The following is a 23,346-nucleotide window of genomic DNA, read 5'->3' on the forward strand; positions in this document are numbered from 1 at the left end:
GCTGGGGGATCCAAGATTCTGGGGGGGGGGGGGGGCTGCGCCGGGGCAGGCAGGGAACAGACAAAGAAACAAGAATTTGGTTGGGGGACGCTGGGGGTAGAGGTGGAGCGTAGGAACGGGTCTGGAGGGTCGGAATGGCCAAGGGGAGGCCAGTGTGGCTGAAGCCTTTATGCTGGGGAAGGACACAGCCGATAATTGTTGAAAGAAGTGCCCTGGTGTGTGCGGGGTGGACTGTGGGTGGCCAGGATGGAAGCGGGGACAGTCATAAGGTACGTCACTGCAAGTTTCCAGGGAAGGGATGATGAGGGTGACGGTAGCCTGCATGGCGACCGACGGAGGTGGCTGACTTCAGATGTGTTCCGCCCTTGGCGTGAGGGGGAGGGATGGGGTTCTGGCAAGAGTGCCCAAGTGATTGGTGGAGGGCCCCTTTGCCCAAATGGGAAGACTGAGGATGAGTCCAGTTTTTCTGGAGAAAATCAAGAGTTGGTTTGCAGAGGCCAAAGTCTTAGGAGCTATTGCTGGTTCGATCCATGAGATACTTGGGCTACCCCTGGGGTTTCTTCTTAATGAATAGGTCTTCCCAAAGCTCATTAGACCCCCAAATGTGGACTTGTTCAAAGTCTGGTCTTAAAACCTAACAGTGGATTCGCTCTTGAGCCCCGGAGCCCCATAATTGTCTTGTTCAAACCAGCCCTATAATTCTTCCCTTCCCTTCCCTCCCCTTCCCTTCCCTGTCCTCTCCTCCCCTCCCTTTCCCCTCCCCTCCCTTCCCCTTTCTTTCCTTCCTTCCTTCCTTCCTTCCTTCCTTCCTTCCTTCCTAAATTCTATAATTCCAAGTTCACAGGCACAATCAATGACTTTTAGCTACTGAGTGCCTGTAATGTGGTGAGTCTCAATCAAGGTGTGCTCTAAGTAGAAAACACAGGATTTCAAAGACTCAGGAAAATTAGAGGCTCCTCGGTGGCTCAGTTGGTTGAGCATCTGACTCTTGATTTTGGCTCGGGTCCTGATCCTAGGGTTGTGGGATCAAGTCTGGAGTTGGGCTCCGTGCTGAGCCTGGAGCCTGCTTGGGAGCCTCTCTCTCTCTCCCTCTGCCCCTTTCCCACTTGCACATGTGCTCCCTGTCTCAAGACAAAAGCAAAGATTTAGGAAAATTAGAATGGCAAATATGTTCAAATGATAGTATTCGGGTATGTTGGCTTCAATACAATATATCATTTAATTTTTTTAACGTTTATTTATTTATTAAAAAAAATTTTTTTCAACGTTTATTTATTTTGGGGACAGAGAGAGACAGAGCATGAACGGGGGAGGGGCAGAGAGAGAGGGAGACACAGAATCGGAAACAGGCTCCAGGCTCCAAGCCATCAGCCCAGAGCCCGACGCGGGGCTCGAACTCACGGACCGCGAGATCGTGACCTGGCTGAAGTCGGATGCTCAACCGACTGCGCCACCCAGGCGCCCCGACGTTTATTTATTTTTGAGACAGAGAGAGACAAAGCATGAACGGGGGAGGGTCAGAGAGTGGGAGACACAGAATCTGAAACAGGCTCCAGGCTCTGAGCCATCAGCACAGAGCCTGACGCGGGGCTTGAACTCACGAACCGCGAGATCATGACCTGAGCCGAAGTCGGACACTTAACCGACTGAGCCACCCAGGCGCCCCCAATACAATATATTATTAAAATTAATTTCACTTTTTTAACTAAAAAATGTAGCTCGAGTCAGTTGAAAATTATATATGTGGCTCCCACTGTATTTCTATTTATAAGTACCGCTCTAATTCAACAGGGGTCATGAGTTCCTGTGATGGGGGGGGGGGGGGGGGGGTCCAGGACTGCCCCCACACAGGATCAAACAATCCCAGGTTTTCCAGAAAGTTACATCAGCCTTCCGGGTCTGACTCCCTATTAGAATCCAGAATGCCTTTGCTTTAGGGCCAGTCTTGAAAATTAAGTTTTGGTTACTTCATGGGCTCTAGGGCAGGGTATGTGTGGAGGGAGGAATGAGTTCTCCCACCTATCTGTATCAGGACCTAATTTCAGGACATCCTTCCCCCCCATACTGAGCCCAGAGTTAACTCCATCTGGCCTCAGGTGGCCCTGGGCAAAGGGTGGAAGGTGGTTGGGTGAAAGTGAGGTGGAGAGTTGAGGCAGGGAAGGCACACTTAGACACACTTTTCCTGTTCTTGGGACTCTCCGTGTTTCTCTTGTCCAAAAAAGAGGACAAGTTCGAATTCTGTCACGAATATGTATTTTTAAAGATATTCTCCGGGAGAGAGTGTTTCCTCTTTTTTGAGTTTGTTACTTTATTTTGAGAGCGGGGGAGGGGCAGAGAAAGGGAGAAAGAGAATTCCAAGCAGGCTCAGCCCTGTTGGTGCAGAGCTGGAGGCAGGCAGGGCTCGAACCCATGAAGCGTGAGGTCATGACCTCAGCCGAAATCAAGAATCCAATGCTTAACCCACTCCTTCAGGCCTCCTTCAGTCCTTGCAACGCTTAACGTATCTTTCCATAAAAATGACTTTTTCCAACTCACATTCCTATTAGTTGTTCGTTGTGGTTTTTTTTTTTTTTTAAGTTTATTTTTGAGAGAGAGAACAATGAAGGAGCAGAGAGAGAGAGAATCTCAAGCAGGCTCCACACTGTCAGCATGGAGCCCTATGTGGGGTTAACCAAGAGTCAGAGGCTTAACCAACTGAGCCACCCAGGCGCCGCCCCTAATTGGTCCTCTACTCTCTGTTCTTTAGGGGCAAATAGCACCCCCAACCCATATTGGGAATGGACTTTCCTGGTCACTAAGACAGCTCAGCATGTCCTTCCTCCTAGAATCCAGAATGATTTTCCCAAGCCCCATTCCTGGAAACCCAAATGGACCAATCTGTGAACCGCTGCAGCCTGGCCAGCTCTTGTCCCGGTCCCTATCCCCTGGGGGTTCAGAGTGGAAGTTCACAGGATCCAGGACACTCCCCCAAGGCTCATTCCAAGAATACCAGACTTCTGAGATTAGACAAGTGTTGTGGAGTTTAGTTTCTGGAGGTGACAGAAATGGACTCTCTCAGTTCCCTTTACCCCAAATTTCTCAATAGCCCAGAGAATTGTAGTCCTTCCCCAAAATCAAAGTCAATCAAAGAGGGGCCTGGGTGCCAAGGGGTGGTGGTTGGGCTAAACTAAGGAGATTCATCTATTCCTTCCTTTGAACCAGCGTTCTTCAGTACGAGATGCCATTCTTGCTCAGGAGGAGCTCCAAGTTAGGTGGAGAGATTCACAATGTGTAGAATGGCATTATGGTTGAAAAAAAAAAAGGCATTGTATATGGGAAAGTGGTTAAAAGACAAAATATAGTTTAAATCCCCGCTCTACTCTTCTGAGCTGTGTGACCTTGGGCAAGTCACTCAACCTCTCTGGACGTCAGATTTAACGTATGCCTAACAGGACTAGACTTGAATTCGTATTTCCCCCGTTCTGAGAAATTTGGTTTCGACATCTAGGCCGCTAGACAAGGGAGGGGGAGGGGAAGACTTCCTGGAAGAAGATTTAAAGAGTCGGGGGTGGAAGAGAGGAGGGAGAAAGGGAATCGGGAACGCTTGCGCAGTAAACACCTCACATTTGCTTGCCCCTCCCAACCACTTCTCTGCAGCAGGGAATTGCAGGCGGCGCTCCACCTATCCTAGTCCAGCTGAGTGACAACCCCCATTCACTTTCCTTCTCTACCTATCAACGCACTTCTCCCGCCCCCACAGCCGCCCAGTCGGGGGCGGGAATAGGACAGGCCTGGCGAATCCGCGACGCCTGCGTGGGCGATCTACCTGCTCATTGGACATAGTCAACGCCAGTCCCGCCTCCCAGGCCCACTCCCCCGCCTTCCTTCTTATCAATCCCTCCCTTCGCCGGATCCAATCAGCATCGGACCCGGCCGCTCGGAGGGGGAGGTCCCATAGCACGCAACCGAACTCCGCCCGTCTCTCGGGCAACGCCTCTTCACCCCCCCGTCCTGCGAACGGAAATAGCGGGCCGCTGAGCCAATCGTAGCAGCGTGCCTTTGTCCAGCGGCCAATGAGAGAGGGAGCGAGGTGCGAGCCCGAGTCTGAGCGGCAGTAATCTGAACCAATGGGAGACTGATAGCTCAGGACGACGGGCGCGAGGGGAGGGGCCGGAGGCGGAGCCGCGGCCTGCCAGCCCGCCCGCCAGCCAGCCCGCCCGCCCTCCCCCCCGGCCGGCTAGGCTCCTCGGCGCTGCTTGGGGTCCTTTCCTCCCGGTCCCCGCCTGCCAGCCCCCGCTGCGCTGTGCCCTGCCGGGCCAGGCCTGGAGCCGACACCACCGCCATCATGCCGGCCGTCTCCAAGGGCGATGGGATGCGGGGGCTCGCGGTGTTCATCTCCGACATCCGGAACTGTGAGAGCGCGGCCAGGGGACACTGGAGGGAGGGGGAGCGTGGAATTGAGGGACTCGGGGGTTACAGAGGGGCCCGGGCGTAGAAGCCTTTGCGTCGTAGAGGGGGAGAATAGAGAGGCCCCGGGGGGAACTTTAGGGTGGGGGGAGTGGAGAGACTTAGGGTGTCATAGAGTGCCTCTTGAGGTGACGACACGGAGTGACTAGAGGCGTCCGGGAGGGTCTTAGAGGAGAGGAGGCTAGTAAGGTCCCAGGGCTGGGGACCCTAGAGGTGTTCCCTGGGAATGATAGAAAGGCTTGGGGAACCTATTAGCTACGGGCTTAGAGAAACCCCTGATGTCGATAGAAAGAGAAGGAGGTGCACGAGTGGGGTGGGGGGGGGTCCCCTGTGTGGCGATAGAGTGGGAGAAGGCCAGAGGGGACCTGGAGGACGTGAAACACAGGAAGCATAATGGTGCCGGGCTTTGAGGGCCTGAATGAGGGGGTGTCATAGAGGGGAAGGGGCTAGGTAGGTCACTGAGGTTCCTGGCTAGTGCATAGAGAGGGCCTGAGAGTAATACAACGTCCCAGAGGGTTGGGGAGGAGAGATGGGAAGGTGGGGGACCATAGTGGGACCCTGGTGAGGGATAGGGGAGCTCCAGGATGGAGGATGGCTTAGTAGACATGGAGGGCAGTGGTGAGGAGACTAGAAGGGTTACTAAGGGGAAAAGAGGGATCTAGGAACACGGAGGAGAGGTGCTGCAGGTGGAGGGTGTTGGGAGAACCTGAGACAGGAAGCTGGGGGCCTGGAAAGAAGAGGACATTATAAAGTGGGGGCTTGGAGGACGTGTCAGAACCGGGAGAGCCCAGAGCTCACAGAAGGGCCCAGGGAGCCTTGGGAATTTGCGGGGAGGAGCTCTGGAAAGCTAAGGGTTGGAGGAAGCCTGGTTCCAGAGAGAGGTCAAGGGTCAGGGAGCAGGGCACTCCTGAATCTACAGCCCTCTCCCGTCTGACCACCTCAATACGGGGACAGTGATCACCAGCAGGAAGGATCGTCGTGACGACGAGAGGCCTGGCGCCAAGTCAGCTCCCAACTCCTGGGAGTGGGTGTTGGTGTTTGGAGCTGCCAAGAGCTTCCGAGGCTCTATCTGCACGGGCTCTGGGGTCAGCCGGACCCGGGTCTGAGTTCGGGCGCTGTCACTCCCCGGCCATGTGACCTTGAACGGGGGACTTCACCTCTTGATTTCCTCATCTGTCAGCAGGGGCTGCTGATTGCACCTTCCTGATGAGGTGGTTGTGATAATGTGTGTGAGTGAGGCCTTTTGCGCATTCCAGGCACTGGGCGGTCTTGGCTGTTGTTTTTGTCACTTCGGTGGGTCTGAAGAGCGGCCTCTGTGATTACTGTAGAACTGAGGAGGTATGAAAGGACCTGGCATGTCGGAGGTGAACGAGAGGGCGGGAGGCTGTTGGGTGTCAGGCGGAGGAGAGGTGTTAATAGTTGTTACGGAAAGAGGTGAGTGAGGAGGGGTTGTGGATTAGGTGGGGGAGGGTGCTAGGAGTAGGTGTGTGTGGCCTCTGATGCCGGTCACGGATGTGACCCTCGGCGACTCATTTAACCTCTCTAAGGCTCAGTTTTGTCTGCAAGCCCCGCCGATGACAGCACCGTGCCTTCACTCATTCACTCATTTGACAGATACTTTTTCGTTACCCCCTTTTGACACTGCCTGGGACTGGGCTCCCAACAGTGAACAAGAGTCCCCGGCTTGGGAGCCCCCATGCCGTGAGGGAGATGGAGAATAAACACAGAACTACAGGAAATGATACCAGGTCAGAGGGTGACTGGGAGGAGGAGCCGGGATTGAGATGGGGCTTGGAGGTGACTCGTGAGTAGACTTTTGAGTGAAGCGAGGGAACAAGCCCTGCAGATTTTGGAGGCAAGGGGGGAGGGGGTCCAGGCGGAGGAATGGTGTGTTCAAAGGTCCTGGGGTTGCAGCGTGCTTAGCGTGTGTTCAGGTAAGAGCCGAAGGGGGAGAGGGCGGAGGTGAGGGCAGCCATGGATCGTAGAGGGCTTCGTGGGCCTCCGAGAGCGCGTTGGCCTTTCTCTGAGTGCAGCGAGAGCGGCAGGAAGGTTTAGAGGCAGGAGGGATGCGAGCTGCTTGATGTTTTAAAATAATTCCTCTGCCTCTGTGAAGAGAAGAGACTCGAGGTGGCGGCGGAAGCAGGGAGATGATTAGGGGCTGCTGCCGGCATCCGGGTGAGAGAGGGTGTTGGCTTGACCCGGGGTGAGAAGTGGTTGGTTTGGGGACACGTTTTGGAGGATTTGCAGAGGGATTGGATGATGGAGGTGGGGAAGGCAAGAGAAAACAGGTCGGTGTCGCTGCAGGACCCCAGAAGGGGGAGACTCTGACTCGGGGGGAATTGAGCCAGATGGGTTGGTGCTAGAGAATCGGGGATTCCTCTGGTTCTTCATCGTCTCGTCAAGTCACTGTTGAGTGGCTGGTGTGTTTCAAACCTTACCAAGGGCGCTGGGGACACAGTGGTGACTAGGACAGATGGGTCTGTGTCCCTTGTGAATCTCCCAGTCCCATGAAGGAGACAGGTACTGCATGAAAATGGTGGCAGTCCTTCTCACAAACGCATGTATATAGATGTTCATAGTTGGGCTATTCACCGTAGCCCAGGAGCGGAAACAAGACAACCCAAATGTCCGTCGTCAGATGCATTGATATACAAAATGTGGTACCCCGTGCCATGGAATATTACTTAGCCATCAAAAAGGACGCACGCTACCACATGGATGAACCTTGAAAACCTCGTTCTAAATTCTTTTTTTTTAATGTACTTATTTTATTATTTTCTTTAATGTTTATTCATTTATTTTTGAGAGAAAGAGAGAGAGAGTGTGAGCAGGGGAGGGGCAGAGAGAGGGAGACAGAGAATCCAAAGCAGGCTCCAGGCTCTGAGCTGCCGGCGCAGAGCTCGATGCAAGGCTCGAACTCCCGAACCGCGAGATCATGACCTGAGACGAAGTTGGATGCTTAACCGACTGAGCCACCCAGGCGCCCCTTGAAAACCTCATTCTAAGTGAAAGAAGCCAGACATAGAAGGCCACATGTATGATTTCGTTTGTCTGAGGTGTCCAGACCAGGTGATGAAAACGTCCTGGAAATAGATCTTGGTGATTGTTGCACAAGACTGTGGATATACCAGAGACCACTGACTTGCCCACTTTATGGTTGTGTGAATTGTATCTCAGTTTTTAAAAAACTTTGTTAATGCTTATTTATTTTTAAGAGACAGAGACAGAATGTGAGGCGGGGAGGGCAGAGAGAGAGGGAAACGGAATCCAAAGCAGGCTCCAGGCTCTGAGCTGTCAGCACAGAGCCTGACGTGGGGCTCGAACTCACCAGCTGTGAGATCATGACCTGAACCGAAGTCAGACGCCCAACTGACTGAGCCACCCAGGCGCCCCTCAATTTTTTTTTTTTTAAGTGGAAAAAACGTGTAGCTGTCCTAAGTCCGTGAGAGAGAGAGGGCCACCATGTCGAGAGAATGAAAGCTCTATCTGATTGCAGTGCTCAGACAATGTGGCATAGTTAGCCAGGCCGAGGGAGGCAGAGAAGAGCTGGGGAGGCAGAGGGACAACAGTGCAAAGGTCCTGGGGCCCAAGCGAGACTGAGCTAAGGCCTGTGTGGCTGATGCACAGAGGGACAGGATGGGATCTGATTGGACAGGTGGGCAGAGGCCACGTTGGTGTCTGTCCTGAGAACACTGGGGAGGGTTTCAAGCAGGAGTGAGGGAACCGAAGGCCTGAGGGATGTGGATGAGCCAGGGCCCGGAGCCGAGCAGGTGGAGGAGGGAGAGGAGTGTTGAGCCATCCTGCTGGAGAATCTGAAGGGCAGAGTGGAGTTCAGGGGGAAGGCTCTAGAAGGAGATGAAAGGCAGGCTTTGAGAAGGAGGGCAAGGAAGGGCAAATTCTGCCGATAAGAAGGGGAAAGGTTCGGGCTGGGCCTGGCCTGAGGGCTTCGTCCTGTGCTGTCTGGAGCGGGGATCTGCCTCCCAGTCACTTAATCTGCCTGGGAGCTCCCCGGGCCCAGGCTGGGGCCGCCCTCCCTCTGGGGCCCCAGCTACCACTAGGCCTGAGGAGAGTTTGCGAGTGAGTGATTAAAAAAGGGGGAGTGGTGCTGGGTTTCACAGTGCCCTGAGCTCCTCCATTGGGGTGCATCCTACTCCAAAAGTGTGACCCATTCCATTTGTGGCATCTCCCCCAGCCCCTGGAGCACAGGCCCTGCTCTGATCCTTCCCAGGGTCCCCAGTTCTGCCCCCTGTGGGACCTGGCCCACGGGCGTCCTTGGGAGATGTTTGCCAGTTGAATGAATAAGGAAATGAACGAATGAATGAACCAATCAATCTTTACCGGCAACCAGATGCTGCTCTAAGTAACGGGACTACAACAGTGAACAGAAGTCCTCTCTCTCATATTCTATGGAAATATGTATTCTCATATTCTCATGCTCATATTCTAAGGGAGCACAGATTGGTACACGAGTAAATATAGAGTATTCAGGTGTATAGACAGGTAGCAGTGGGTGTTGGGAGGAAATAAAGCAGAGAAGGGGTATGGGGACAAGGTTAGGGATAGTGCTCTTATATAAGCTGCTCAGACAGTCTCTTGCTGAAAAGAGGACATTGGAGCAAAGAATCAAATTGGGTGGGTGAAATAGGCCTGCATAAATCTGGAGGAGGAAGTTCTCGGCACAGCCTGTGCAAAGGCCCTGAGGCAGGACTGTGCTTGCTGTGTAGGAGGAATTCAAGGAGGAGGAGGAACAGGAAGAGGAGGCCGCGGCTGGCAGGGAGGGCAGGAGTTGCAGTCCGAGAGAGAACTAACTAGTGGATCTGTAGGGCCTGGAGGATGACAGGACTTCACTGAGCCCCAGCCTCACCCACTTCCGTGTGCCAGCTAGTACTCTTGGTCCACAATCTGCGTTCAACACCTTTCCCGCGTCGGGACTGTTGTGAACCCAGGGGATGCCCCCTGGGAGTGAAGCAGCCACACGTCCCTGCCCTCAGGTGCTGCATTCTGCCCAGAGGCTGAGGGTTGACACATCGGTGTGTGCACCCTTCACATGGCAGGCGGCCGCCCAGGGATGCTTTCGGCAGCTGTGTTCTTTTGCGGCCGGTTCTTCACGGAGAGTATTTCCTCTCAGGGGTGGCAATGCCTTTGATAGCACAGAGCACGTCTGACCCAGCGAGCCGCGTACGCAAGCTCACATTTTCCAATAGCCACGTTAAAAAAGTAAAACCAGTGAAAGTTTAATGTCTTTTACTTAGAACGTCCGCCGTATTATTTGAATGTGTAATCGATATTTTAAAAAAATATTCACGAGACAGTTGATGTTCCTTTCTCAACCAGAGCCACGGTTTCCCTGGAAATACTTGTTCTGCATTAAGGGTTCGTACAACTTAGGGTCGGAAAAGCAGATTCACAAAGTACCTGAGTTGTTCCAAACGTACGTCGCAGTAACTGAATTGAGATTTGGGGTTTTTGTGTTTTGGGTTTTTAAATATTTTTTTTTAACGTTTATTTATTTTGAGAGAGAGAGAGTGGGGGAGGGACAGGGAGAGAGGGAGAGAGAGAATCCCAGGTAGGCTCCATGCTGTCAGCGCAGAGCTGGCCATGGGGCTCGAACCCATGAACTGTGAAATCGTGACCTGAGCCAAAATCAAGAGTCGGATGCATAACCGACTGAGCCACGCAGGTGCCCTGAGATTCGATTCGATTTGATTTGATTTGATTGATTTATGTATTTATTTTCCCCTTTCTTTGAGACACAGCTCGCGCATGCGCGAGTGAGCGGGAGGGAGGGGCGGAGGGAGAGAGAATCCCAAGCAGGCTCCATGCCCAGCGCAGAGCCCAGCGCAGGGCTCTATCCCACGGCCGTTAAAGAGTGTTTACAGAAAAAAAAAAAAAAAAAAAAGCACGTACATATATTCTGTAAATATTTTTTAGGTTGCCCCTCTATGCTTCATACGGCCTTTGCATAGGTGATTTCTTCTCCATAAAAATATATATTTAGGGTGCTGGGTGGCTCAGTCAGTCGAGTGTCCAACTCTTGATTTTGGCTCAGATCTTGATGTAAGTTTGAGCCCCATGTTGGGCTCCATGCTGGCAGCACAGAGCCTGCTTGGGATTCTTTCTCCCTCTCTCTGCCCCTCCCCCAGGCATATTCTCTCTCTCTCTCTCTCTCTCTCTCTCTCAAAATAATCTCAAAAATATGTATATTTATATATAATTTAATATGCAAATCTATTAATTTACGTATGCATGTGTCCATACACGGAGCTGGCATATGTATAAAAAAGCCCACAGGGGCCCCTGGGTGGCTCGGTTGGTAGGCGTCCGACTTCAGCTCCGGTCATGATCTCCCAGTTCCTGGGTTCGAGCCCCGCGTCGGGCTGTGTCCTGACCACTCGCTCAGAGCCTGGAGACTGCTTCGGATTCTGTGTCTCCTCTCTCTGCCCCTCTCCCGCTCACGCTTTGTCTCACTCTGTTTCTCAAATAAATGTAAAAAAAAAAAAATTTTTTTAATGAAAAAAAAAAAAGCCCACAGATATAAGTGTCAAGCTTGATGAACTTTTCCTGACTGAACACAGCTACAGAACGGGCCCCCCAGATGCAGAAACAACATCCTTAGCTCCCTGGCACCCTCCTTGTCAACGCTCCCAGCCCCGACCCCCCTCCAAGGATGACCACGGCTCTGTCATCCAACACCATAGGTTAGTTTTGCCTGCTTCTCGAAGCTTTTTTTTTTTTTTAAGTTTATTCATTTATTTTGAGAGGGAGAAAATGTACGAGTTGGGGGGGAGGGGCAGAGAGAGAATGAGAGAGAAAATCCCAAGCAGGCTCTGCGCTAGCAGCACGGAGCCCAGTGGGGGGCTCGAACTCACGTACCGTGAGAGCGTGACCCGAGCCAAAACCAAGAGTCAGCAGCTTAACCCACTGAGCCACCCAGGTGGGCTCGAAGCTTTTCATAGAGGTTTAAACAAAGCCCAGAGAATGCTCTAGCCCCAAATTCAATCGCTGTTCAAGTGTCCATCTATCTGCGATGACGTTTAAGCAGGCGGTTTGTAATATATGGTCCATTTATAAAACAGGACTTTTTTTTTTTTTTTTTTTTTTTTTTTTTTTTGGTCCTTACAAAATTTTTTTAAGGCAAGCAAATAAAACAGTTGTGGCCAAAAAAAAAAAAAAACCAAAAAACAGAAAACAAAAAACAATAAAAAAAAAGGTAAAAATAAGGAGAACAGAGCGTGCACCCTGCACCCTAGCTGGGCGCTGTCCCCCACCCCCTGCCACCACCCTCACACAGGTTCTCCTCTCCCGTGAACTGCTCCTGAACCCTCCTCACCTTTCACTGCCCTCCTCAAATGTCCCCTCCTCGGCAGCCACCACCAAGGGCCCCAAGCGGCCTCTGTCCCTGCGCGTCTCACTCAGGTGTGGGGACAGGGCTCATTGATCGCCTGTGCCCTATCAGGCCGGGAGCCCCTGGAGGCAAATCACAAGTGCAACATCCGCGTGGGTCCTGGGTGCCCCGTGTCGCCGCGCCACTCAGGCCTGGCCCGTGGGGCTCAGGAACCGAGTAATTACTACATGAAGGATCAGATGGCCTCTGGGGCCACACGGGCCAATTCCGGCTCATCACTGAGGAACTGGCCCTTCATCGCCTGGGTCCCAGAGACCCTGTCCCACTGTCATCCCCAGGCCCTCCATCCCCTTCCTGAGGGCAGAGAGAGAGAGCACAAGCAGGAGCGGGGGAGGGACAGAGACAGAGAGGGAGGCACAGAATCCGAAGCAGGCTCCAGGCTCCGAGCTGTCAGCACAGAACACGACGTGGGGCTCGCACTCACGGACCGTGAGATCATGACCCGAGCTGAAAACAGACGTTTAACCCACTGGGCCACCCAGGCGCCCCAACGTGCACTCTTAAGGCCCTTATTCATGTCTTCGTGCCTCTTCTCAGGTCGGCACTTGGTAGGCCCTTGGAACACAGAGCTGCTACCCAGATCCTGGCCCTGCCCGCGAGGGGCTCCTCCCGTGGCCTGGGGGACAGGGGCAGAGCCCGACACCCACAGCCTGTGCTCTGCTGGAGGTGACACAGGCAGTGTGGAGCCCAGAGGAGACCCTGGAACAACGCTGTCCCGCTGACATAGAGCATGAGCCACGGGTGTGGTTTCCACTTTTCCTGTAGCCACGTTTTTTTGTAAAAGGAGAAAGAAACTGGCAAAGTTAACTTTAATAATACGTTTACATAATCTGATACACCAAAATACTGTTATTTCAACATGTCTGGCATGGGTTTTTGTTTGTTTGTTTCTTTGTTTTAAGTATTTATTTTTGAGGGGTGCCTGGGTGGCTCAGTTGGTTGAGCGACCGACTCTTGATTTTGATCATGATCAAACCCAGGTCATGATCTCATGGTTCGTGAGTTTGAGCCCCGCGTCGGGCTCTGTGCTGACAGTGTGGAGCCTGCTTGGGATTCTCTCTCTCTCTCTCTCTCTCTCTCTCTCTCTGTCTCTCTCTCTTTCTCTCCCTTGTCCCCACTCCCCGCCTTTCTCTACTCCTCCCCCACTTGCACTCTCTCTGTGTCTTAAAAATTTTTTTTTATTTTTGAGATGGGGTGGGCAGAAAGTGAGGGGGACAGGATCCAGATTGGGCTCTGTGCTGACAGCAGAGAGCCCAGTGTGGGACTCTAACTCACACACCGCAAGACCACGACCTGAGCCGAATTCAGACACTCAGTTGACTGAGCCACCCTGGCGCCCCAATATATTTTTAAAATTTTTTAATGTTTATTTATTTCTGAGAGAGAGAGAGAGAGACAGAACATGAGCAGGGGAGGGGCAGAGAGAGAGGGAGACACAGAATCCGAAGCAGGCTCCAGGCTCCGAGCTGTCAGCACAGAGCCCGACACAGGGCTGAAACTCATGAACTGTAAGATCACGACCCGAGCCGAAGTCAGACGCCCAACCGACTGAACCACCCAGGCGCCCCGATATTGTTAAATTTTCAATGAAATATTTTACGTTCTTTTCCCCCCCAGTCTCCCAGATCCAGTGTGTTTTTGCCACTTTAATTCCATCTCAGTCCGGAACAGCCACGTTTCAGGTGCTCAAGAGCTGCCCGGCTGGGAGCTCCCGTATTGGACAGCGCAGCTCAGGGCCCGCTAAGCAATGCTCATAATCTGGAAGCAGGAGCCAAGGTTAGACAGTAAATATAAATAAAATAGTTACCTGGTGTGAAATGTGCTTAGGGAAGACTTTTGTTTTTAATGGTGGAAACAAGTATAAAGCATTGGCTGTGTTTTTTTGTGTTTTTGTTTTTGTTTTCAAATGTATTTATTTATTTCGAGAGACAGGGAGAGAGAGGATCCCAAGCAGGCCCCGCGCTGTCAGCACAGAGCCCGAAGTGGGGCTCGAAGTCCCGAGCCGTGAGATCACGACCTGAGCCAAAATCAAGAGTTGGCCTCTTAACCGACTGAGCCACCCAGGCGCCCCAAGGCGTTGTCTTTAAAGAAGTGGTCAGAGAAGGGCTCTTGGAGGAGGTGACAAGAGCTGAGACCCAGCTGACAAGGAGCTAACGGGAGAGATGGGCCGGGCAAAGGGTGCAGCACACGCAAGGCCCCTGAGAGAGGAGGGAACGTGGCAGGCCGTGGGTGGAACACACAGTGAGGTGGTGAGGGGTGACGTTGGTGGGGTGGCCGGGGCAGGGCCACAGGGCTTGGTAGCCATGGGGTGGAGTCCCCCCAGCAGGAGACCGGGAGGCCAGGAAGGAGGCCGCTGCAGTGATTCGGGTCTGGGTGCGGTGGTCGTGGCGGGGGTCCCGCTGTTCTGTAGGTCAAGCCAAAGGGATGTGGCGACGGCTTGAGTGAAATGCTAACGCATCCGGGTTTCTGTCTGGACGAGCCGAGTGAGCCTGTCAAGGACAAGATGGCGAAGTCTGGCTCCAGTGGGACTGGGGGACGTGGGGAGGGACGCAGCAGGCGGCAAGGGCGGCCGAGAGACCCGGTCACCGTCCAGCCGGATTGCCCTGATAGAGGAGGTGCCTGAGCATCGAGGAGCACGGGGAGCACAGGACCTAGCCTCTGGGGTCAGGGAAAGTCCTCTAGACTCATCCCATCCACGGATCTTATCAGAAGAGTAGGAATGTCGCAGACAAGTTGGGGAGAGGTTGGCAGCCGCGAAATGGAGGAAGTGGGTCTGTGGGGCGACAGGATGTATGGAGGGACAGGAAGGGAGTGGACGAGGTCAGCACCCACAAGTCTGGCCTTGTGACTGGGACGCAGTGGGACCTTCATGACATTGGGAACCTGGGGGAGGAGCAGGTTTTCAGGAGATGCTGAGCTCAGTGGGGATGGGGTAGGGGTGAGAGTCCTTGGGGACAGTTAGAAGGCAGCCGAACCATTCATTCATTCGTTCATTCATTCATTCATTCATTCATCCATCATATATTTCTTGCCAGGCCAGTTCTGGGGGCTGGTGGTGGAGGCATTAACCAGAGCTGTGGGTAGAGATAGGGTGAGTACAGTTCAGGGGCCACAGTGAGAGGAGGAAGGAGGGAGCAAGTCAAGGGTCACCCCAAGTTATGTGCCAGGCTTCTCCTCTGGGTTGTAAAGACCACTGAGCCATGATTCTCACCTCTGTGAAGCTCCCAGCTAGAGACGGGGCCCAGGCCTAACCTCAGCCCCAGGGCCCAAGGCCCCAGGGTGGCGAGAGTGTGCTCTTCTAGCAAGGAGGGGCCTTGCCAAGGAAAATTAGGACAGGGAGCTCAACTGTCTGCGACCCTCATCACCTGCTCTGCCTTCTCCTCCCCAGGTAAGAGCAAGGAGGCAGAGATTAAGAGAATCAATAAGGAACTGGCCAATATCCGCTCTAAGTTCAAAGGTAGGCTGGTGGCCTGGACTCCTAGGGCTGGGAGAGGGGCTGGAGGCCTGGGTCTGAGGGAGGAAGGGATTGGGGACTAGGATACTTGGGACTCGTAGGCATGATCCTTCCTCATTCTGCCTCCCCTTTCCTCCTTCCTCTGGCCCTAGGGGACAAAGCCTTGGACGGCTACAGTAAGAAAAAGTATGTGTGTAAACTGCTGTTCATCTTCCTGCTGGGGCACGACATTGACTTTGGGCACATGGAAGCTGTGAACCTGCTCAGCTCCAACAAGTACACGGAGAAGCAAATAGTGAGTCCGGGTGGGGAGGGGCTGGGAGCCTGGACTTCTGGGTCTGAGGGAGGAGGGAGCTGGGAGTCTGGATTCCTGGGTCTGAGGGAGGAGGGAACTAGGAGTACAGACCCCAGGATGGGAGGGTTGGGGTCTAGGACCAAGTAGCCACAAGGCTCTCAGCCCCCCACCTCCTTCCTCACCCAGGGTTACCTGTTCATCTCGGTTCTGGTGAACTCAAACTCCGAGCTGATCCGGCTCATCAATAACGCCATCAAGAATGACCTGGCCAGCCGTAACCCGACCTTCATGTGCCTGGCCCTGCATTGCATCGCCAACGTGGGCAGCCGTGAGATGGGCGAGGCCTTTGCCGCTGACATCCCTCGCATCCTGGTGGCTGGGTGAGGCACTGGGGACCCAGGAGGGGTGGGGTTTGGGATGGAATAGATAAGGTCCAGCCAAGTTTGAGGGTCAGAGAGGCTGTATCACCTGCCCAAGGTCTCCTAGCCAGGATGTGGGGGTAATGCCGGGCTTAGATCCTAGTGGCAGCCCCACGGTTCTCTCTCTTCATCTCACCAAGCCAACTCAATGGTGTGAAGCGACCTCCCCGACAAAGCCAGTGGGGTGTCTGTCTGATTAAGTGACCTTTAAGAGCTAGCACAGAAGAGGTCGCAACTTCCGCTTCTTCACTCATTCATTTAACACACATCCGCCGAGCAGCTACTGTGCGCAAAGTGTCATGTTGATCGCAAGGGATACGGTCGTGACCAGAAATGGACACGGTCATCGCCCTCTCAGGCATTCATGGTCCAGAGTGGGAAATAAACTTTGATTGAATAATTGCAGGATGAACCATATACTTCCTCTCGGAACCATGCTGTGGGGCACGGGAGCCCATAAGGACATTTAGGTGGGCGCCTGACCTAGTCCGGGGGATGAGGGAGAGCTTCCCAGAGGAAGCGGCATCAGGCTGGCACGGAGGAGTGGTTGGCCGTGGAAGGGGGAAAGGCATGAGATGAGGAGCACTGGGGTAGGCCTGTGCGATCATCCTGAGGCTGGAGGTCACTCATCAAATGTTTTTTGAGGGCCTTCAATATGCTGGCACTGTTGTGGGTTTGGGGAGGCAGGAGGGAGAAGAGAGGACTGTTGTGCCCACCCTCAGGAAGCTTACATCTAGGGAGGGTACCCAAAGAGCAAATACATACGTAAAAAAGTAAGATGAGTTCGGATAGTGATAAATGCTGTGAAGAAAACGAAAGTGGGTAGTGGGCAACAGGGGTCGTGGGGGCAGCAAGGGTGGTGGCGGAAGCGTAAATAGACTCATCAGGGAGGGTCTATCCAAGGAGCTGACGCAATTTGAGACCAGAATGGTGAGAAGATAGTTATTTTAAAATGTTGGAGAATGTCCAAAGCAAAAGGAGCAGCAAGTGCAAAGGCCCTGAGGCATGAGCTCTCTGCATTCAAGGAACCAAGAGGCAGTCTCTGTGGCCGGAGTGCAGCGAACAAGAGAGAGAGGGGAGTTTGGATTTTATTCTAATTGAAATGGAAGGCAGTTGGTTTGTTTTAAGTAAGCACATGACATGATTGTCTTTGTAATTTTATTTTGTTTTTTAATTTTTTTAAGTTTGTTTATTATTTATTTATTTATTTTAAGTTTTTTTTTTTTTTAACGTTTTATTTATTTTGGAGACAGAGAGAGACAGAGCATGAACAGGGGAGGGTCAGCGAGAGGGAGACACAGAATCTGAAACAGGCTCCAGGCTCTGAGCTGTCAGCACAGGGCCCGACACGGGGCTCGAACTCACGGACCGCGAGATCATGACCTGAGCCGAAGTCGGCCGCTTAACTGACTGAGCCACTCAGGTGCCCCAAGTTTGTTTATTTTTTAAAGGAGAGAGACACAGAGCATGAGCGGGGAAGGGGCAGGGAGAAAGAAGGAGACACAGACTCTGAAGCAGGCTCTAGGCTCCCAAGTTGTCAGCACAGAGCCCGACACGGGGCTTGAACCCACAAACTGCGAGATCGTGACCTGAGCCGAAGTTGGACGCTTAACCGAGTGAGCCACCCAGGCGCCCCTGTAATTTTATTATTTTTTTAAGTTTATTTATTTTGAAAGAGACAGAGACAGGGCGAGTGGGGGAAGGGCAGAAAGAAGGAGAGAGAGAATCCCAAGCAGGTTCCGTGCTGCCAGCACAGAGCCCGACACAGGGCTCAAATCCACGAAACCGTGAGATCATGACCTGAGCTGAAATCTAGAATCGGATGCTTAACCGACTGAGCCACCCAGGTGCCCCTGGCTTTGTATTTTTAAAAGATCACCCAGCTTGGTATGGGAGAAGGTACAATGTGTATTTCTAGTAGGAGGTGGACTAGATTCCTGACTGATGCTTTTGCTGAAACCCAACTATCAACGTTGGATAAAAGAAGAAAGGAAATCTTCTTCAGCGTATTCAGAGCCAGTGAGAAAACGAGGAGCATACAGGCCACAAGCTAAGAAGGGCCTGGCACCTGGGAAAATGAGCAGAGTGCCAAAGCCAGAGTATGCTTGGAGGGTGAACCTAGATATTGGTTTTGGGGCCCTGCGGCCTCTGGGAACAGGATACAAAGCTTGTCTGAGGAGAAGCTCCAGAGGCCACACTTCAAAGTGAGGGTGACCTAGAAATAAATCCCCTCGGGGACTATCAGCAAAATTACCTGTTTCGAACCTTGGCACGGAGCAGCCCACACACTGGTTTTCAGCCTGATTTTCCCCTACCTGGGCTGTCCACAAGTTCTGAAGCCAAACTTTAAAGTGATTTAAGCTGGTAGGAGCTGAGGCCTGACATAAGCAAACCAGCCTTTTCTGGAGAAGCCCGTCTTCACCACAGATGAAGCTCCCAGTTAACATGAGTAACACACAATCGAAAATCACTAAACACAGGCCGTGCAACACCATGAGGGAGAACCAGCAGAAAGGAAGCTGAAAATAATAAATTGGAATATTCACATATAATGTAACATAAATATGTTTCATATGTTTCAGTAAATAAGAAAACAGTTGAAAAATGGAAGTGCAAGCAGATCTGAAAAAGAAATGGAGAGTATTATTTAAGTGGTCTGGTTTAGCAGCCGGGTAGACAGAGCCAACGCAGATTTAGTAAACAGGCAGTAGAAATGATGAAATTCACCAGCATGCAGCCCAGATAAACGAAGAGATGGAAAATTTAGAGAGAGAGGTTAAGAGTCATGGAAGATGGGGCGCTTGGATGGCTCAGTCGGTTAAGCGTCCAACTTTTGATTTCAACTCAGGTTGTGATCTCACGGTTCAGGAGTTCAAGCCCTGCATCTGGCTCTGCGCTAACAGTGGGGAGCCTGCTCGGGATTTTCTCTCTCTCTCTCTCTCTCTCTTTCTCTCTGCCCCTCCTCAGCTTGCTCTCTCTCTCTTTCAAAATAAACACATAAACATTAAAAAAAAAAAAAAGAGTCATGGAAGATAGAGAAGGTCTAAAAAATGCCATCTAGAGCTCTAGCAAGAGAGAAGGAAGAGAAGGTGACAGGGCCGTTGTTTGAACGGGTAACGGCTAAGAATGTCCCAGAAACAATGAAAGAGGCCAATCCTCGGCATCAAGCAGCTCAAGAAACCACACGCAGTACTAGAGACTGGGGGCGGGGGGTGGTAGCGGGGAGACCACTGAGGTGTCTGTTGCCGTCCAGGTCAGAACTGCCGGGGGCTGGCTATGTTCGGGAAGTGACGCTGACGGGACAGGTTACATGGGGGTAGGAAAGAGAGAGGATGAGGGTGAACAGGTGTGCGGATGACCAAGACTGGGGAGGAGCAGGGACTCTAGAGGCAGGACCTGAGCCAGGTTTGGCCACGTGGGACGTGAGGTGCCTATTGGCCATCTGGGCCGAGATGTCCGGTGGGCGACTGGATGGCGGAGACTCGAGGCTGGAGAGCCATGCACGGAGCACTAAAAATGGCACGCGGGCCACACACAGCCTCTCCACGGTTCAAGTCGCTACGTTAGACAAAGGAAGAACATAAACGCATGAAACTTATTTTAATATTTTAATTTAACCCAGTCACTCTAAAATATTTTCACGTTGACCTTGGATCAGCATGAAAATTATCCATGTAACCGTTCGTGTCATCGCCACCTGTAAGCGTGATGCACGCACACGCACACACGTTGTGTTTCTGCTCGGGTTCTCCTCGCTTCCTGTGTCCAGCAGCCACACGTTGCTGGGGCCACCGTACGGGACAGCGCAGGATGGACAGTAATTAAAGCCACGGCCAGTTGAAGTGCCTCAGGGAAGACATGAGAGGGGACGAGGAGTGACCTAAGGCTAAGCCCCGGGGCAGCCCAGCCGGTCGAGGTCTGGCCAGGGAGATGGGTGGAGAATGTAGAACGGGCCATAGGGCGGGACTAGAAGAACCCTTCGTGTGGGACGGAGTGGTCAGTCGTGACAGATGCCGTTTTCGGTTTCCTTAAGATGAGGACAGGCAGGCACCATTGGCTTGGGTGAGACACAAATTGCCGGCTACCCCAACGGGGAGAGCTTGGTGCCTGTGAGGGCCGAGAAGGAGGCCAGTGTGACAGACTCGCGAGCAGAGGCGATCTCCTAGTTGCCCACCAGGGAATGGATGCTGGCGGCTTGTGCCGCGTCAGAGTCAGCGGCCAGGCCGGGGATGTCTGAATGCTCGGCTGGTCTCTCTCGACTCCCGAAGCTTGGCCTTGGCGGTGACGGGAGCACAGGGGAATATATTTTTTTAGGTAGATTTTTTTTTTTTTTAATTGAAGATCAAATCCACATCACACCCAGTTCACTGTTTCAACTATTTTAAAGCATGCAGTTCGGTGGGTTTTAGGATATTCACAATGTTGTGCAACCACGACCACTCTCTTAATTCCAGAACGTTTCTTTAACCCCTGGAAGAAGCCCCATACCTGTTAGCCGTCACTTCCCATTGCCTTTGCCCCTCGCTCCAGGCGACCACTCATCTGCTTTCTGTTGTGCTGGATTTGCCCACTCCGGACATTTCAGATAAACAGAAGCGCCCAACACATGGCCTTTTGTGTCTGGCTTTTTTCACTTGGCATAATGTTTTCGTGGTTCCCCCATGTTGTATGAAGCTGTGGTTCTTTCCTTTCTGTGGCCCAGTAGTGATATTCGGCTGTATTCATCCATCAGAAAGTTTCCACCTTTTTTTTTTTTTTTTTTTGGACTATTACGAATAATGTACACATGCATAGTGTGGACTTTGTTTTCAGTTGGTAGATGCCTGGGTGCAGGATTGCTGGGTCATGTAGTATCACAGCTTTTTTAAAAAAGAAAGGCAGGGGCGCCTGGGTGGCTCAGTCGGTTGAGTGTCCGACTCTTGATTTCAGCTCAGGTGATCCCAGGGGTCTTGGGATCAAACCCCGCGTCGGGCTCCGAGCTGAGCCTGGAGGCTGCTTGGGATTCTCTCTCTCTCTCTGTCCCTCTGCCCTGCTCACGCATGTGCTCTCTCTCTCTCAACAAAAAAAAAAAGGAAACAAAAAAAAAGAAACAGTTACGGTAGAATTCCTTCCATATCCTTCACAGCTGCTCCACTTTTCCCTACCTCCCTGTGCCCTGAATTTGATGGTCATAATTCCCACATGCCCCCTTGTCCTTTTATACCTGGGCACACACCCCTACATTACGCAGTTTTCAGCTTTACCTAACTAGTCGCACCGTCTGTCTTCACGTTAACCAAGGTGATAAATAGCCCTTATTCCTCCATTTGGTGTGCGGCTGGACGTTCCCTTCCCTGTATCTGGAGGTGATGGTAGAGGTCACCTCCCTCGAGAGCTCTGATGAGGGTTCCTGTGTAGAAACACCTAGAACAAAACATGGCCTGGGCTCAGGGCTCCTGACACATGGGCTGTAACAATGGTAAAAAGGTCATTAATGGAGCACCACTGGGACGCACGTTCTGCCAGTTTTGGTTTTAGTTTGACGACTGTCAGTCGGTGAACGTTCTCGAGCCATCAGCTTGAACACGCGTGTGCGCCCTTCCCCAGGGTTGGTGTCCAGGAGCATATCGCCGGGCCTAGTCCGCGTCACTCCCAGGGGCACGCCGGCCAGGGGCGCCCACCACCTGTCCCACCCCACCCCCACCCGCTGTGCTCCTTTCCTGAGGGCCCGTCCCCGTGTCTGCACCCCCGGCCCGGCCGGCACGCACACGTCTGCCTGTCTGATGGGAGCGTACAGAGCTGCTCTGTCGCCGCAGTTCGTGTTTCTACTGCTCGTCCTGGGAGAGGTCTTTGCACCCGACCTTCGACTGGTGCAGGGACTTCCCTTGGTGCCCTCGGCCCGGGCTTTGGTTGAATCCTCTCCGGGAGAGCTGCACCTCGAGGCGGCCGCCCGGGCGCTCAGAACAGCTCCCGCGCCCCCTCTGTGCTCCAGGCCGCGCCAGCTGCTGGTCCACGGTGCCGTTTCTCCATCCCCCAGCCCATCGGAGAGGGTCAGCGGCTTGCCCTGGAGCCGCGCCCCATAAGTCAGGACCTCGAGCACACACATCTGGCCCCGGTTCCTCGGTTTGTCATAAGGAGGAGATGGACAGGGCGCCTGGGTAGCTCAGTCGGCAGAGCGTTTGACTTCGGCTCGGGTCATGGTCTTGTAGTTCTGTGCGGCTGGGGTCGCACTCACCTCCCCCCACCAAACTGTGCCCCTGCAGGGACAGCATGGACAGCGTGAAACAGAGCGCGGCCCTGTGCCTGCTGCGACTCTACAAAGCCTCGCCTGACTTAGTGCCCATGGGCGAGTGGACGGCCCGCGTGGTACACCTGCTCAACGACCAGCACATGGTGAGGCCCCCGCCCGCTCACCGGGAGACCCTTCTGCCTTGGACGCTCACCTAGAAGCCCAGGGAGTTCCGCCTCTGCCCTGATTCCCACCTGGACGCCCAGGGACCCCCACCTCTGTCCCTGCCTTTACTCAGCCACCCAGAGATCTTGGTCCAGTGTCCTTAGTACCTGTCACCCACCCAAGTGTCCAGAAACCCCCACGTCGATCCCTGATTACCCCCCCTGACTGCCCAGGGATCCTGTCCAGTGTCCCCCACACCCATCACCCCCCAGGCCCTTGAGCCTCTGCTTTCAGATCCACAGCCTGGGCACTTATCCCCAGTCTGACCCTCCCCACCGCCCCCCAGCCCTGACTTGCCATTTGTCTGTCTCTGCAGGGTGTGGTCACGGCTGCTGTCAGCCTCATCACCTGTCTCTGCAAGAAGAACCCGGACGACTTTAAGACCTGCATCTCCCTGGCCGTGTCTCGCCTGAGCCGGGTGGGTGTGGTCTTGGCCCTGGCTGCAGGGAGGTGGCCTTCCCTGGAGGCTCTCTGTCCCCTGGAGCCCCTCTCTCGTCCCCCTCCTTCTCCCGGAGCGGCAGCCCCACCCAGTGGTGATGAACTCAGGCTCTGAACTAGGTTTATCCTGGCTCGGCCACTTCCAGAGAGGCTTCACCTCTCTGGGCCTCATGTCCCCAGTCTGTTCAATGGGGACACTCCCGGCGCCCACCTCACGGTGTAGCTGCTGTCAGTCCGTCTATATGGTGTTAGTATGAGCACCGGGGAGGTGAGAACAGCTCTCCGGATTCCCACCCCACCTCCCGCCCTCCTGTTCTCCTACTTCTCTTTCTCCTACATCTCCCTTCCTCTCTTTCCTTCTGCTTCTCTTACCACCTTCGCCCATGTCCTGGGAACATGCCCTGAGGCCTCCTGTGGGGACACAGATGAGTCAGCCTGAGCCCTGTCCTGTTCGGG

At 53.3% G+C, this 23,346-nt stretch overlaps 1 protein-coding gene across 2 annotated transcripts in view; it reads left to right on the forward strand.

Moving 5' to 3' along the window:
- The first annotated feature begins 4,183 nt into the window (after nt 1-4,183).
- AP2A1 (adaptor related protein complex 2 subunit alpha 1) overlaps nt 4,184-23,346 on the forward strand; it is a 30,052-nt gene continuing 10,889 nt past the window's right edge. For both annotated transcript variants that reach the window (XM_040457801.1, XM_040457802.1), the window contains exons 1-6: nt 4,184-4,391; nt 15,240-15,308; nt 15,458-15,600; nt 15,787-15,980; nt 22,262-22,391; nt 22,769-22,870. In XM_040457801.1, coding sequence (XP_040313735.1) covers nt 4,325-4,391; nt 15,240-15,308; nt 15,458-15,600; nt 15,787-15,980; nt 22,262-22,391; nt 22,769-22,870 — 705 coding nt within the window. In that variant the 5' untranslated portion in view covers nt 4,184-4,324. The remainder of the gene's footprint in view (nt 4,392-15,239; nt 15,309-15,457; nt 15,601-15,786; nt 15,981-22,261; nt 22,392-22,768; nt 22,871-23,346) is intronic.

The sequence above is a fragment of the Herpailurus yagouaroundi genome, unplaced genomic scaffold (genome assembly GCF_014898765.1).
Source record: "Herpailurus yagouaroundi ecotype Mexico unplaced genomic scaffold, PumYag 220, whole genome shotgun sequence".
NCBI classification, from domain to species: domain Eukaryota; kingdom Metazoa; phylum Chordata; class Mammalia; order Carnivora; family Felidae; genus Herpailurus; species Herpailurus yagouaroundi.